At 42.8% G+C, this 17,597-nt stretch overlaps 1 protein-coding gene and 1 long non-coding RNA gene across 2 annotated transcripts; one reads left to right on the forward strand and one right to left on the reverse strand.

Annotated features, from left to right (window-relative positions):
- The first annotated feature begins 36 nt into the window (after positions 1-36).
- FUT11 (fucosyltransferase 11) lies at positions 37-6,664 on the forward strand. The gene is made up of 3 exons (XM_015104450.4): positions 37-815; positions 934-1,559; positions 2,949-6,664. Exons 1-3 carry the CDS (start codon positions 108-110, stop codon positions 3,094-3,096), a joined length of 1,482 nt encoding a protein of 493 aa, XP_014959936.2. The 5' UTR covers positions 37-107; the 3' UTR covers positions 3,097-6,664.
- A 1,463-nt stretch (positions 6,665-8,127) lies between these two features.
- Positions 8,128-17,594, reverse strand: LOC105604994 (uncharacterized). Its single transcript, XR_001024596.4, has 3 exons — positions 17,364-17,594; positions 16,539-17,195; positions 8,128-9,839 (listed from the first exon to the last, which is right to left on the reverse strand). It is a non-coding gene; the product is annotated as an uncharacterized LOC105604994 (long non-coding RNA).
- Between the last annotated feature and the right edge of the window lie 3 nt (positions 17,595-17,597).

Below are 17,597 nucleotides of genomic sequence, written 5' to 3' on the forward strand. Positions count from 1 at the left end.
GCTAAGCCGCGCATGCGCCACATGCCCCTGTGGCGTAGGACCTCGTCCCATCGCTACTCGGAGCCAGGGGGGGACCGGTGCTGCGGGCGTCGGCCGCCAGAGTAGACATGGGGGCCGGCCGCACGGGGTGTGTGCTTGCTGTCCTGGGAGTGCTTGGGGTCTGTGCGACCAGAGGCCCAGGACTCGCGGCGGAGGGGAAGACCGGCGGGGAGGCGGAGTGGGCGGAGCCGTGGGATGGCGCGGTTTTCCGGCCTCCATCGGCGCTGGGCGCAGTGGGGGTGGCTCGCAGTCCGGGGGCCCAGCGGCCCGGGAGGGAGGAGGCGGTGGACTTGCCGGTGCTGCTGTGGTGGAGCCCGGGGCTGTTTCCTCACTTCCCGGGCGACTCGGAGCGCATCGAGTGCTCGCGCGGGGCGTGCGTGGCGTCCCGGGACCGACGGGTGCGGAGAGACTCACGGACGCGCGCGCTGCTCTTCTACGGCACCGACTTCCGCGCGTCCGAGGCGCCGCTTCCGCGCCTGGCGCACCAGAGCTGGGCGCTTCTGCACGAGGAGTCGCCCCTCAACAACTTCTTGCTGAGCCACGGTCCGGGCATCCGCCTCTTCAATCTTACCGCCACCTTCAGTCGCTACTCGGACTACCCGCTGCCGCTGCAGTGGCTGCCGGGGATCGCTTACCTGCGCCGCGCGGCACCTCCGCTCGAGGAGCGCGCAGAGTGGCGCCGCCGCGGCTATGCGCCGCTGCTCTATCTGCAGTCCCACTGCGACGTGCCTGCGGACCGAGACCGCTACGTGCGCGAGCTCATGCGCTACATTCCGGTGGGTGAGGGCCGGGCGGAGCGGGAGGGGAGGGTGGCGCGTGGGGCTGAGACCGGGACCCGTGGTGTCCTGGCCGACGTGCCGTGCCCTCTTGACGGCCGTGCTCTACCCCTCTCAGGTGGACTCCTATGGGAAGTGCCTGCAGAATCGGGAGCTGCCCGCGCCGCGGTTACGGGACACAGCCACAGCCACCACCGAGGATCCAGAGCTCTTGGCCTTCTTGTCCCGCTATAAATTCCATTTGGCTCTCGAAAATGCCATCTGCGACGACTACATGACAGAAAAATTGTGGCGCCCCATGCACCTCGGTGCTGTGCCCGTGTACCGCGGCTCTCCCTCTGTGCGGGACTGGATGCCGAACAACCACTCCATCATCCTCATTGACGACTTTGAGTCGCCGCAGAAGCTGGCAGAGTTTATTGACTTCCTGGACAAAAATGATGAAGAATATATGAAATACTTGGCATACAAGCAGCCTGGGGGCGTCACGAACCAGTTCCTTCTGGATAGTTTGAAGCAGCGCGAATGGGGAGTGAATGACCCCTTACTACCTAACTACCTTAACGGCTTCGAGTGTTTTGTCTGTGACCACGAACTGGCGCGGCTGGACGCCGAGAAGGCCCACGCAGCCTCTCCTGGGAGCATCCCGGTCCCTGAGCCTCATATTGCCCAGCCCTCACACATGGACTGCCCAGTGCCCACACCTGGCTTTGGCAGTGTGGAAGAGATTCCTGAGAATGACAGGTAAGGATAGCTGGGGTCCCCTGGGGCTGTCAAATCAAATGATTTACAGACTTACTTCCTGCAGGCAATAAACTAGCCCTGGGTGCTGAGGGGATGTTGTATAAGGAAATTATGACATGAGGTCACTATGCCTTTAAGGTATCAAGAGTCTAAGAGAAGACAAATTGCGAAAGAGCAGTAGAAAATGTGAGAGGTAATTGAGGGCAACAACATACAAAAATCAGCTTGTATAAACAGTGTTTGTAGTAGTGATTCAAAAAAAGCTTCAACTAGAGCAGAGGGCCTGTTTAGGGAAGTGATGAGGGACAAAGTTGGGCCAGGTTATACATATTCTGAATACCAGGTCCTGGAGCTGGACTGTCCTGAAAATCAATTCAGCTGTTTATTGAGCATCTTCAACATGGTGGGGCTGTGGATGAGAAATACATTAGTGTTTCCAGGGAGGTTTGCCTGCAGTAATCAGGGTTTATACTTGTTAACTTGGTGTAGCTATTAACAGCATCTCCTTTGACTCTTAAAATTACCCTGATTTAGATGATAAATTATGTTTGTCCTAGACAGAATAGAAGGGATGCTTTCAAAAGATGATTAATGATTGTGGCCAATGTGGATTGGAAGGGAAGTGAGGAGAGGACTGAAGGAGGCAGCAGAAGGCAGTGGCATTGGGAAACGAGGTCGGCATAGGAGATGGGGTAGAAAAACGAAGCCGCTTGCGTCAAACCACACCTGTTAGGGGAGGGGCCATAAAAGACTATGAGAGAGACTGCTAGAATGACCTGCAGAGATCACCTTGGACAGTGGATGGCAGCAGAGGGCTGGCGCAGCTTGGTCCTGGGAGTGGAGTGGATTTGTATCCAGTAATTTACATCAGGTAATTTGTATCTAGTTTGTGCAGAACATATTATGATTTATCAGAAGTGTAACATTAAAAAAAGAAACATTCAGGTTATGGCTCATCTAGACACTGGATATGGTTGCACTTCTTGATTACTGAAACAGGTGTAATATAAAAAGTAACCATCTAAATACACGCCTTTGCTTTTCTTAGGAAGATTACTGTTTCCATAGTTTGGCCCCTGCTCTGCCTACCTCTTAATTCCCTCCACATGTGGAGACCAAGAGCAGGCAAGTCAGGAAATTTAACTCACTGGGATATGTGTGTGTGTGTGTGTGGTGGGGGGTGCTTGGATAATGAGTTTGTGTTTTGGGCTCACTGCCTGTCCCTTGGATTAGTACTGGATTTACTTCACATTTCCTTCCCTCAGAGCAGATTGTTGGTCCTAACCAGAAACCACTGTATCTGCTGAAGATTTCTTTGGCCACTGGGAGAAAGGTAGGTTCATAGCTATACTGAGGCTCCATAATCCAACTCTCATTTTGATGTTTCAGCTGGAAGGAGATGTGGCTGCAAGATTACTGGCAAGGTCTGGACCAGGGGGAAGCTCTCACTGCCATGATCCACAACAATGAGACACTTCAGGGGAAATTTTGGGATTACCTAACGGAGATCTTCATGAAAAGGAACCAAAATCTCTAACTGCCAAGTATTTAACTTGACAGAGCTAAGGAGATGGAAGTCCTTATTCAACCATGGGACATGAAGGATATCCAGTGCACAAGTCCTTAATGAACACTGTCTTACCATGAATCCAAGGAGTAAGTTATATCCACTGATATTTTATTCTAATCATGTGTAGCCAGGGTCTCAGCCTACGGTAATAGAGCCTCTTCTCAAGGAGAGATGGAGGCATCCAGTTTTTGATTCAGTGGGAACCAGAAGCCTGAAACACTCCCATTTGATTCAAGGTGCTGATCAACAGAATTTTTAAAGAACTCCTTATTTTTCTAGCTCTTTCAGCCTCTCAATCGTGATTTGGGATATGTTAGTACTTGGCTGATGGGCCAGGTTTACAGTATGAAAACCTCTCCTGTATTCTTTAAACCACTCATTATTCAATACCTTTTCCTAATTTCTATTCCTATTTCTTGCTTTATAAACTATTTATGTTGGTGGTGAAGCAAAACTCCTGGTGGGTTATGTTCTGGCTCTCTGGAGTTGTATTTTTCTCTATCACTCACTTTGCCTTTCATGTCAGCCTTTTTGAGTGGCTTTTGCCTGGTTTTCCACAGTTTCTGTTGGAGATGGAGTAGCCTTGCCACCATTCCCACACTCATTCCCACCTGCATTAAACTGGCTAGAGATTGGACCCCTTTTCTTACTGCTGATTTGCTTCATATCTAGGGCATATCTGAAATTCCTTCTCACCTCATGAATATAAAAATTCAGAGGCTAATATCATGTCAAGTTAAGGAATCATCCTGCTCTATTTTAGAGATGGAGACTCAGGGTGCCAATGACAGCAGAAAAGGTTATCATTTCAAAAGGTTAACATAGGTCAATGTGAATCAAAGCGCAAATTTTTATAGGTCTTTGGTCTTTTTCTGTCTGCCTAATGAACTCTTTATTATCTTTATATGCTACAAAAGTCCATTTCCCCCCAAAACTCATGAAAATTATGGTAGAAGAAACAGCCCAGCAATATAGCTCTAGTAATTATCTCGTACTGTCTCATATTCTGTGGCACTTTTAAGTGGGATAAACATTCCAACTTAATCCATTCTATTATTGTTACAGTGCATAACTTTTTAGTACTTACTGAGGCCATATTTTTATGAAGTCCATCCAAGGCCCTAAACCCAAGGGGATGAGAGGTGAAGCAAGACATTTAAGCCATCATGAGTGGCTGGCTAAATAAAAAGCTGTTAGATTTGGGGAGATAGCCAAACACTTCTATTACTGTGGTTTAAACATACAGCTTAATGGAGATGGAGATCATCTGCTTTTTCTGGGGCAGTGGGACAAGAAAGAACACCTTGGATCTTAGAACTACACTGGTTGTAATGTATTAATGAATTATCACTAGAGAAATCACATAGTTTATCAATATATCTGGTTTAGTGTGTATGCGTGTGTTTATGAAGTGAAGTCGCTCAGTTGTGTCCGACTCTTTGCGACCCCATGGACTGTAGCCTACCAGGCTCCTCCCTCCATGGGATTTTCCAGGCAAGAGTACTGGAGTGGGGTGCCATTCCCTTCTCTAGGGGATCTTCCCGACCCAGGGATCGAACCCGGGTCTCCCGCATTCGAGGAGGATGCTTTAACCTCTAACCCACCATATGTGATGCTAAAGCTGAAACTCCAGTACTTTGGCCACCTCATGCAAAGAGTTGACTCATTGGAAAAGACTCTGATGCTGGGAGGGATTAGGGGCAGGAGGAGGAGGGGATGACAGAGGATGAGATGGCTGGATGGCATCACTGACTTGATGGATGTGAGTCTGAGTGAACCCCGGGAGTTGTTGGTGATGGACAGGGAGGCCTGGCGTGCTGCAATTCATGGGGTCGCAAAGAGTCGGACACGACTGAGCAACTGAACTGAACTGATATGTGGTTGTAAAGATTGAAGAGGAAGATGATGCTTATGACTTCAGTATAGACTATGTATAATAGAACCTTGGGTTTCTATCAGGGTTTTTAATATTTTGAACAGCCTGCTAAACTGTTCTATGTGTGATATACCAGTTTGTTTTTAAATTTAAAAAATCTAGCTATTTATTTACATCAAAGCTAACATCAAGTGTTTATTTTAAAACATAATGGCACTTGCTTTGAATGGGGTAAAGATCAGAGACTTTACAATTTTGGGCTGACATGAAACTATATAATATCCCACAAAATGGAAAGGCTGCCACAGACCTCACAACAAACACTTATATATGTGGGGCGCTCATATATATATTGGACTTCCCTGTGGCTCAGCTGGTAAAGGATCCACCTGCAATGCGGGAGACCTGGGTTTGATCCCTGGGTTGGGAAAATCCCCTGGAAAAGGGAAAGGCTGCCCACTCCAGTACTCTGGCCTGGGGAATTCCATGCACTATGTGTAGTTCATGGGGTCGCAGTTGGATTTGCACTTTCATGTATACATATATGATGCTTCCACTAGGGCCCCACACTTACTGTGGCCTTTGAAGATGTAGCCAACCAAATTTAGGCTGGATTTCACTGTCAGGGTGATTCTTTTCGTTTTTTGACTGTGCCACACAGCTTGTGGGACCTCAGTTCCCTGACCTGGGACTGAATGTGGGCCTGTGGCAGTGAAAGAGCAGAGTCCCAACCACTGGACCACTTTTTCATTTTATTCAATAAAAAATGCCCTTCAAGGACTTCCTTAGCAGTCCAGTGTTTAAGACTCTGCCTTCCAACGCAGCGGGTTAAGTTTGATCCTTAGTTCTCTGGTCCCGAACTAAGATCCCACATGCTCCAAGGAACAGCCAAGAAAAAGAAGGGCCCTTCATAACAATATGGACTTTGGCAGAAAAGAACAAGACAGACCTTTGAAAATACTTACATTAAAATTTGATATAGTACAGACTCTTACGAAAGCCAAATTCAGGACTCTGATTTGTAAGCATGCAAGCTATTTAAATGCAGACACCAGTTTATATTGTATACAAAATACAGTATTACCCAAGTGTAAACTAAAGTTAGGACTCAAATTTCATTATGTGCAATAAAATGGGTAGGCAATGGTTATGCAAGATGTCGAATCATTCTTACTTCTGTTTAATTACACCAGTTCAACTGGCATTACCTTAGCACTTTTATGTACAAAGCAGGCCAGTTGTTTAGGAATGATTGCGGATGGAGACTCATACCTGGTTTGTGGTCCGTGCTTCCGAGACTTTCTTCTTTATTCCTCTTACCACAAAAGTATTCACAGAAGAGCAGGGTAAGCCAGGTGCTACCTTTCCACAAGGGAAAGCAGAACCAGTAGCCGCCACATGGCTCTCCAACTAAAGGCTTCACTTTCTCTGTAGAGAAAGCAAGTAATGTGAATTTTCTGTGGTTTGGGGCCTAGCCTGCTCTGTATGCCTCAGCAGGCTTGAGGTTATTAGTGGTAGAAGTATCCAGTAGGAATCAACTTTATTTGTGTTGCTGGAGTGGGGGTGGAGCATGGGGCTGATGCCTTTATAATTCCCAAGAGTTGCTATTTTCTATTATCTCAGGTTTAATTTTGTATTAATAAATGGCTTATTTTTAAACAGTGTCTCCTGCTTGATTTTATTTCTGGGGTGAACATGGTAAAGTTGGAGACTTGCAAAAATATTTCAAACATTTGTTCATTTAACAAGTATGTATTGGCACTACTCTAGGCCCTGGGATATAGCACTGAGCAAGACTGACAAGGTCCCTGCTCTCACTATGTGTACATTTTAACTGTGTGTTGGGGTTAAAGCTGTAAACAAACAATAAATGAATAAAATAATCCAGACTATCATAGGTACAATGAAGAAAATAAAACATGTTGATGGTGGTTTGGATGGAAGTCAGGGAACTCCTCTTTGACATGAAGTGAGACTCAACAGAACAAAAAGAACCAGTAATGCAGAGATAAATGGGACGATTCTAAATATCTGTGACAAGTGATTAGCACACACTCAATTTACATAACCAAATAAACACTGCTCCTCAAAGTAATCATTTTATGAACTGTAAGGCTGTCCAAGTTATCCTTCTATTACCAGAAACATTTCTTGGAGATCGTATGTAAATGCCTTGAGCATCAGTGGTACATCTTTGGACTGAGTTTTGTAAACAGCTAAGTCACTTCAGAGGGGCAGGGGGAAGAAAAGATCACTTAGAACCAAGTCTAGTTAAAGCTAGGCATTACAAACCAAGGGCCAAGTGTATAAACAGAGATGATACTGCAAAGTATCTTTGCAGGATTGGCGAGATTAAATAAAACGATGAATGTGAGAAAGTGCTTAAACCTCACCCTATCCAATGAGATCACTACAAATGAGAAAACTGTCACGTCCAGCTCGACAGCACAGATTTCCCCAAAGCGCCACTGTGGCGAAAGAATGAGAAACACTCAAAGTTACAGTGGGGATCAGGGGACAAACAGCCCCACAAGGTGAAGGCGCCCGAACTGATCTTAAGTCTGCTTTATTATACTTTTTGAGACTTGCTTGTACGTGTTTACGTGAGCGTAGCAGGCCAGGTGGCCTTCAATGATAATCCGGTGCAGCTAACATTTAATATTTTTGTATCCCTGTTTTTCTGCCTCAAGGACAGAGACCCAGGTAATCTCTGTGTGCCTCCCAGGCACCAAGGACAGGAACAGTCTGCTGATGGCTTCCCATCCCCAGGTGGCCAACCTGCTTTCAAGATGTTTGCTGTTCCTGCCTGGATTCCTTCACGAGTCACATACTGAGTCATGTCCTCTCAGCAAGATTGTGTAACTCTTTGGTCAGGCCTTTTTGTAGGCCTGTCTCCTACATCTCCCCCTTTTTGTTTCTGTAGATAACTGAATATAGTCAAGAAGGCTAACTGTTGCTGCTGCTTCTTTCTTGTTCTTCTCCAGACTATACAGAGACAAAGCGGAATGATTAATAAAACATTGCAACTAATTTTAAGTCATAACCACAGGATTTGGTTTGTTTGAGAGGATTTAAGGAAGACAGTTCATCAGCTAGAGCATTAAGCAAAGAAGAGCCAGTAATCATATCAAGTTTTTTATTAAACATGTCTAGAATGTCACGTTGTAATTCTTGTATATCTAATGTAATATTTCCTTGATTTAGTAAATGTCGTTTAACCTTATCCCAGTTGAAAGCTGCTTGATTATATTTATGTGCAGTCACACAGAATGATGTGTGATTCCAGTCACACTTTGTCTTATTTTTGTAGACTTACCGATTGATCTAATAAAGTAACAGAATGTTGTAAGTCAGCCACTTGTGAAGCCAATTTTTCATCTATTTTTTGTTGAGTGGGCCAAAGAATGTCTGCATCCTTAGGCCATTCTTGCTCAAAATGAACACTTTGAACAGACTGATGCAGTGCTATTCTGGCCACTGCTGTGGTGGCGGTTATTGCTATAATTCCCAGAATAGCTGCTATTAACATACCAATAAATCTTTTTGTTCTTTTAAAAGTTGCTTTTATAATTTCTTCTATGGCATAAAGAGTAGGGCTTTCTTGCCAGCCTCTTTGTAAATCCACTGGTATCCAAATACCTGAGTTTTTAAAACATAAATACTTTGCCAAGATTCACTGAAAGGAATGGTATTGTTTAAACAAGTATAAAAAGAACAATTTATACAATTTATAAGACCAGTAGAGATGTTCTATATCGCTGGCCCTAACACAAATACAAAAGGTAATCTTACACAGGCCTGAATAGTAGGAGTAGAATTTTTAGTAAAATTAAAAGTTGCCTTAGGATCGTTTAAGTTGTATTCAGTATAACAGCCATAGGTGTCTTCCAAATCTCATTATGTACTGGGTGATGGATAAGTTGAGGAATGGGGGGAGCAAATCCCTCTCCTTGCCATATCAAAGATGCATTTCCATACGTACCAAGTGTGTCATTATGATATATCCATGGACTAGAGATATTTGTTCCTTTAATCTTAGGGGTTCGTCTAGGGCCCCAATCTATAGTCTGTCCCTCAGGAGTATTTAGTAACAGATGACCTTCAGACCGTCTACCATTTTTCCACTGGATCCAGTCCTCCATCCACACCATGTCCTATTCTTAAAGCATAGCCTGGAAGATTAGGAGGACTATAATGTATGGTGGAATTTTCTCTTTCTTTAAAAGTAAGTGCTGTTAATAAGAAAAAAGTGTTCTTATTCTCGCCAGGCTTTTCTACAATAGAAAGCCATCCCTGGAATCCTATCTTTAAACAGAATTCTCCAAATCCTATACAAATGGATGTGCTGTCTGTTCTTACTGTATAATTTTTTAGAGATCGTCCTTCTTCTTCCTTTTGTAAAGGAAGGCTTTGATCATAAGGACCAGGAAAGCCAGGCTGATTCATTGACAAATATAGGAATACTGAATCTTCCTATGTAATGGGTCTTAATAAATGAGGATCGGGAATATATGCCCAATAATGACTGGAATCAGCTTGAACACTTACCGACACTGTGATAAGGGTTACCATAGCGAGTAGTAGATTGGCAGATGTTTTTGGACGGCCATGATGATGAACTAGGCTCTCAGCGTCCTGTGATAACTTCTTTATCTGACCCCAAGTGGGTATTGTAGCAGTTCACGTTCGCTTGGTCTTGGCAGGCCCAAGTTCTAATGTAAGGTACGGCGTGGCAGGCGTCCGAGGTCGGGAGGGTGGGTCTATGTCAAATCATGTTTTTTTTCTTTCCAGTACCAGATTCTCCTCCTCAGGATCCATCGGTGTTCATTTTCCTCTATTAAGACAAGAGCATCCCCTCTTCCTTATTTAAGCATGACACCCTGCTTCCGTCCCCTGTCCTCTTCCCACAATATTTTTTGCCAAACCTCTTATAAGGGAGAAACTTTAAGGGAAGTATCTTTAGTCTGTTGTGAAAAGTTCCAGTGAACCTCAGCTGCTGGTTTCTCATATGGTCCTCTTATGTCCAAAACACTTTTGAGTAAAAAGAGCTAGAGCTATTTTATCCTTAGGGGAAATAGGTCCCAAGCCATACTGTTCTCCCCCTTTTTTTTTGTAGTTTTAAAGTTCAGTGGGTACGTTTGATGATGGCTTGTCCTTGAGGATTATAAGAAATGTCTGTACAGACCAGTCAGCTAAAAATTTTTGAAAGATATGACTTTTATAAGAAGGCCCGTTGTCAGTTTTTATAGTTTCTGGTAGGCCCATATAGGCAAAAGCTTGTCTTAAGTGAGGGATACATTGAGCAGTTGACTCTCCGTTATTAACTGAAGCAAAAATCATTCCAGAATATGTGTCAATGGAAACATGTATTAAACCTTAATTACCAAACAGGGCATATGAGTAACATCAGTTTGCCATAAGTCATTAGGATATAATTCACAGGGATTTATGCCTTCCTGATTCATGGGCACTACTGTAGAAGTTTGACAGGTAGGGCATTGAAAAACAATATTTTTAGCTTGTTGTCAGGTAACTGAAATCAGTGTTGTAATCCTCTGACATTAATGTAAGTTAAATCATGAAACTGAGTGGGAGTAAGGAATGTAGTTAATTTAACACCAATCTGGTCATTACCTTCTGATAAAGGTTCTGGTAATTGAGAATGAGAGCAGATATGAGTAATATGAAATGGAAATTGTCAATTCCTAACTATATCTTGTAATTTCAAAAATAATTGATGAATGGGAAAGTCCAAGACAGGAATATGAATAGTTTCTATCTGGAAAGTTACCTTAACAGCATATTGAGAATCTGAGATACTATTAATGGGTATTATTAATGTCTGATAGGACAGTAATTATGGCATCTAGTTAAGCTTGTTGTATTGATGAATATGATGATTGCCAAATTTTGGTGGTTGGACCATAATATCCAGCTTTACATTCTATATTTGCATCTGTAAAAAAGATAGGAGCACACTTGATAGGTTTTGTTTTAGTTATTCTAGGCAATGTAAAAAACATGTTTTTTAAGAAAATTAATTAATTTAGAAGATGGATAATGATAATCAATTGTACCAATAAAATCAGATAATGCTATCTGCCATTCCACGCTTTGTGGAAAAAGTCATTCTATCTGATCTTTAGCTAAAGGAACTACTATATATTTGGGATCATATCCTGAAACTTGTTGAATAAGAGTCCTCAATTTAAAAATCAATTTACTAATAAGGTCTACATAGGTAGTCATTTCGTTTGTTTATGGGGTTAAAATACCCATTCTAATTATAAATTCTGATAAATTCATTTTGCCATATTATTCCTGTAGGGGAATGAGGTTTAGGCATAATTAAAGCAGTTAAAGGCTGTTGAATATCAATTCAAGATAACTGTTTTTCTTGTATGTTTTGATTCATTTCTTGTAATTCTCGATTGGCTTAAGCTGTAAGTGTTCATGGACTGTTGAGATCTGTATCTCCTTCTAGAGTATTAAATAAAATTTATTAAATAAATTTGTCAAAGCATAATTAGGGATACCCAGTGTAGGTCATAACCAATTAATATCTCCTAATAATTTTTGCAAGTCGTTCAGAGTATCAAGGTAATCAGTTCTAATTTGTATCTTTTGAGAGGATACTGTATGACAATTAAGAATGTATCCCAAATAATTATTTTCTGTATTTTATCCGGGGCAATTATTAAGCCAAATTCTTTCAATATATTTTGAGTGTCTAAAAATATATGGTGCAATAACTGATTATCTGGATGAGTCAATAAAATATCATCCATATAATGTATAACAAAAGCTTGGGGATATTTTTGTCTAATGATAGATAAGGGCTGATTAATAAGAATTTGACATAAGGTAGGACTGTTCAGAAGCAGAAGATATTAAGAAGAGGTGGCAAGAATACACAGAAGAACTGTACAAAAAAGATCTTCAAGACCAAGATAATCACAATGGTATGATCACTGACCTAGAGCCAGACATCCTGGAATGTGAAGTCAAGTCGGCCTTAGAAAGCATCACTACGAACAAAGCTAGTGGAGGTGATGGAATTCCAGTTGAGCTGTTTCAAATCCTGAAAGATGATGCTGTGAAAGTGCTGCACTCAATATGCCAGCGAATTTGGAAAACTCAGCAGTGGCCACAGGACTGGAAAAGGTCAGTTTTCATTCCGATCCCAAAGAAAGGCAATGCCAAAGAATGTTCAAACTACCGCACAATTGCACTCATCTCACACGCTAGCAAAGTAATGCTCAAAATTCTCCAAGCCAGGCTTCAGCAATACATGAACAGTGAACTTTCAGATGTTCAAGCTGGTTTTAGAAAAGGCAGAGGAACCAGAGATCAAGTTGCCAACATCCTCTGGATCATCAAAAAAGCAAGAGAGTTCCAGAAAAACATCTATTTCTGCTCGATTGACTATTCCAAAGCCTTTGACTGTGTGGATCACAATAAACTGTAGAAAATTCTGAAAGAGATGGGAATATCAGACCACCTGACCTGCCTCTTGAGAAACATATATGCAGGTCAGGAAGCAACAGTTAGAACTGGACATGGAACAACAGACTGGTTCCAAATAGGAAAAGGAGCACATCAAGGCTGTATATTGTCACCCTGCTTATTTAACTTCTGTGCAGAGTACATCATGAGAAACGCTGGACTGGAAGAAGCACAAGCTGGAATCAAGATTGCCGGGAGAAATATCAATAACCTCAGATATGCAGATGACACCACCCTTATGGCAGAAAGTGAAGAGGAACTAAAAGGCCTCCTGATGAAAGTGAAAGAGGAGAGTGAAAAAGTTGGCTTAAAGCTCAACATTCAGAAAACGAAGATTATGGCATCTAGTTCCATCCCTTCATGGGAAATAGATGGGGGAACAGTGGAAACAGTGTCAGACTTTATTTTTTGGGCTCCAAAATCACTGCAGATGGTGACTGCAGCCATGAAATTAAAAGACGCTTACTCCTTGGAAGGAAAGTTATGATCAACCTAGATAGCATATTGAAAAGCAGAGACAACACTTTGCCAACAAAGGTCCGTCTAGTTAAGGCTGTGGTTTTTCCAGTAGTCATGTATGGATGTGAGAGTTGGACTATGAAGAAAGCTGAGCACCAAAGAATTGATGCTTTTGAACTGTGGTGCTGGAGAAGACTCTTGAGAGTCCCTTGGACTGCAAGGAGGTCCAACCAGTCCATTCTGAAGGAGATCAGCCCTGGGATTTCTTTGGAAGGAATAATGCTAAAGCTGAAACTCCAGTACTTTGGCCACTTCATGCAAAGAGTTGACTCACTGGAAAAGACTCTGATGCTGGGAGGGATTGGAGGCAGGAGGAGAAGGGGACAACAGAGGATGAGATGGCTGGATGGCATCACTGACTCGATGGACGTGAGTTGGTGATGGACAGGGAGGCCTGGCGTGCTGCAATTCACAGGGTCGCAAAGGGACTGAACTGAACTGAACTGAGGACTGTTCATCATTCCTTGAGGTAAAACAGTCCATTGATATCTCTGACTAGTATTAACACTAGACAGTAAAAGCAAAATTAGGAGCATCAGAAGAATCTAAAGAAACAGTAAAAAAACCAATCTTTTAAGTCTATTATTGTAAGATGTCATTTTTTAGGAATCATAGATGGTAAGAGAATACCTGGCTATAAGGTTCCCATGGGTTCCATTACAGCATTAATTTTTCTTAGGTCTGTTAATATTCTCCATTTACCTGATTTCTTTTTTATAACAAAAACTGGGAAGTTCCAGGGGCTAGTACATTCAATTATATGTCCTTGGTCTTTATGTTCTACTATTAGCTCCTATAATGCTTCCAATTTTTCTCTAGTTAAGGGCCACTGCTCCATCTAAATGGGTTTTTCTGAAAGGCAAGTCAGTTTTAACACAGTCTTTTTTGAAGCAGTGGCCACTAGGATAAATTTGGATTTTGGAAATGGTTATATCCCATACTGGACATAATTTGTTTAGCTTCTGGGGATAGAGTGGGTATGGTTACATACGCTCCCCATTGCATTAATAAATCTCGTCCCCCAAAATTGATTGGAATATCTGCAACCAGAGGTTGCAAAGTGGCAGTTTGTTGTTCTGGGCCTTTACAGAGCATAGTTTGAGAGCTTTGAGAAATATTATTCATAGTCCCTATTCCTGTTATAACAGTAGGAACTGATTTTAATGGCCAGGAATGAGGTCAATGTTTTATAGCTATTTTGAAACATCAGCTCCTGTATCCATGAGCCCAGAAAATCTCTTTTCCATTATTTCTATATCTAGTTTTCGTCTCTCATCAGTAACACAGGTCTGCCAATATACTTGTTTTCCCGTACTTCCAAATCCTCCTTCTCTTTTCCTAGGGGAATTATTAATCTTTATGTAAGGCAAGAGAAGGGAGTTATGTAATTCGGTCTCCCTTATTTATTTGATATGGAATATTAGCACTCATCATAACATGAATTTCCCCTTCAAAATCTTCAATGATTCCAATTTGTACTTGAATGCCCTTTATAGTTAGACTACTTCTACCAATCATAAGCCCAACAGTATTTTTTTGGAAGAGGACCCCATATTCCTGTAGGGATTTTACATATTCCCATAGATGGCATCAATAACTGATTATCTAGGGCAGGACTATCTACTGCTGCACTGCCCGAGGTTGCTGGGAGTAAATCATAGATTGATTGTTTTCTAATATTTGGGTAGGATATGTGAATGGGACTGCATTCCATAAGCTCGGATTGTTTTGGGAGCCCCCAGCTCTGCCCCGAAAGGCATTTCCCAACAGAGGATTCCTGTCTTTATGAAATTTGGAATGGCATGGATTAGCCCAATGATTTCCTTTTTGACATTTAGAACATAATCCAGGGGCTTTAGCTTCCCCTTTTCGATCATTATTATTTTTTATTTTACAATCTTTTTTCATTTGTCCCAGTTTTCCGCATCCATGACATTTAATTTTATTGTCCTTTTTTCCTTTTGAAAGGGCCTATGCCAATAACTGCATCTTATAGGGTTCTGATCCAATATCATGACACGCCTTTATATAATCTTCCAAGTTGCTTCCCTGAGCTTTTTTTTCTTTCTTCCTTTTTTTTTTTTGTTTTTTCCCCCGAGCTTCCCGCCCCCCCCCCCCCACCCCCAAGCTTTTAAAGGTTGGAGAGACTTTTGGCATTCAGAGTTAGCAGTGTCATAAGCCAACAGCTGTAAAAGCATGTTCCTTAGATTAGGCTGAGATACCGTGCTCATTAAATGTTTTCAAAGTCTGGCTATCAAGTCAACATAAGGGTCTCCATTAGACTGTCTAACTTGTGTAAATGATGGAGTAGTATGCCCAGGAGGATTAAGCTTTTCCCAAGCTCTTAAACATACAAATCGTACTTGGGAGAGGACCTGCTCATCAAATTGTATCTGAGGCTGTATTCCAAAATATCCTGCTGACCCCATCAGCTGTTGCAAGGAAATGTTAATAGGTGGATTTGAAGCAGCATTTTTAATGAGCTTGTTGATTTGTTCCATCTTGCCACCAGGTTTTAAACTGTAAAAATTCAGAGGATGAAAAACAAGTTCTTGCAACCATACCTCAGTCAAAAGGGATCAGCCTTTCAGCTTGAGAAAGTCCTTGAATTAAACCCATAGTATATGAAGAGTTAGTACCATATTGTGTACATGCTTGTTTTATCTCTTTGACTGTCTTAAAAGGAAGAGGATGATAATCATTAGTAGTAGCACCTCGTGGATCCTGTGGACCAGGGGAAACCTGAGTGACTACCACAGGGAGGGCTAGGGCATCTTCACCCCCTTGTAGTTGTGCCTGTCTAATTACCCTTTGAAAGGGAGAAATATGGTTGGGCACTGTCAGAGGAGGTTTCAAAATGCCATCATCCCACGGAGTCTCCGGATCTAAAGGGGGTGGCTCCATTAAGGGTGCTGAAGGATGAGCCACATTAACCATGGGAAGAATCATTACTCCCATACGATTTTCTTTCGCTGTTTTCGTTTGGGGTGCAGAGGTGCTTTTTCCCCTTCAGAATCACTCTTCTCATATAAACGAGATTCATTCTCTGACTGTTCATGTGTTGTCTCTACAGAATTTTCAGAATCGGAGGCTTCTGAATGTAAAGGTCCTAGCGCAGTGCTAATAAGATTCCCCAGTGACCAGACAAAGGACTACATTCCCCACTATGATAAGCTCTGCGTAGGCAACGCATAACTTCTTGCTATTCTTTATACCTTAAAGTCCCTCTATCTGGATCAAGTCAATAGCAATGTTTTCCAATAGCAGAAAGAAAGTCTTTTAAAGCAGAATGAGAAACTTGCACTCCCGAGCTTTTCAACAAAGTCTTTTAAGACTTGCATATACTTGGTATGCTTAGGGCTTCCCTTGCGGCTCAGACGGTAAAGTGTCTGCCTACAATGCGGGAGATCAGGGTTTGATCCCTAGGTCGGGAAGATCCTCTGGAAAAGGAAATGGCAACCCATGCCCCATTGTTACCCTGATTGAATTATCCACGGGGTGTACTCACCAGGTACTTTCCACTTCCACCTCTTCAGTCAGAATTCCCCGAGTTCCTTGCCTCCTAAGGAGAAGCTTTCTAAAGCTGATTTCCCTTTAAGGTCCCTGTTGGGGTGCCACTTGTCGAGTTCAGCTCGACAGTACAGGTTCCCCAAAGCGCCACAGTGGCGAAAGAATGATAAATACTCAAGGAAGTTACAGCGGGGATCAGGGCACCAACACCCCCACGAGGTGAAGGTGCCCAAACTGATCTTAAGTCTGCTTTATTATACTTTTTGAGACTTGCTTGTACGTGTTTACATGAGCATAGCAGGCCAGGTGGCCTTCAATGATAATCCTGTGCAGTTAACATTCAATATTTTTGTATCCCTGTTTTTCTGCCTCAAGGACAGAGACCCAGGTAATCTTTATGCGCCTCTCAGGCACCAAGGACAGGAACAGTCTGTTGATGGCTTTCCATCCCCAGCCGTCCATCCTGCTTTCAAGATGTTCGCTGTTCCTTCTTGGATTCCTTCAGGAGTCACATACTGAATCATTTCCTCTCAGCAAGATTGTTTAATTCTTTTGTCAGCCCTTTTAGTAGGCCTGTCTCGTACAAAAACGATTCCTTAAGCAGCAGCAGCTGTTCAAATAAATGAACCTATTTTTCTTCGCGGCTTCGAAGTGGCTGTAAAAGTAATCAAAACCAACAGTTCTTTAAGGTTTATTAAAATTAAATCATCCCCTAGTTAGCATCTTTAAGTCTCACATTTTGATCCGCTCCCATCCTCTCTGTCCTTGCCTATGTCAATCACTCTCTAATGCAGACTTTACCACCCGAAACTTGAGCTCTTACCTGGGTGTTCCTGGCCCAGTACTGCCCAAGACTTCAGGGCCCAGAGCTCACAAAAGTCAGCGTGGACCCACAAAACAGCCCCAGAGATTCTCCTCCTAACCTGCACATGTCTACACCAGCCAGGGTCCGAAACCGGAATCAAGGCGACACCGCCAAGAAAAGAAAGAAGAGCATCCTGGGGCGGGAGGTGGGTGGGTTGCAGCCGAGCCTCTTCGGGCTCGTAGGGGTCACGCA

This window comes from Ovis aries, chromosome 25 (assembly GCF_016772045.2).
Source record: "Ovis aries strain OAR_USU_Benz2616 breed Rambouillet chromosome 25, ARS-UI_Ramb_v3.0, whole genome shotgun sequence".
NCBI classification, from domain to species: domain Eukaryota; kingdom Metazoa; phylum Chordata; class Mammalia; order Artiodactyla; family Bovidae; genus Ovis; species Ovis aries.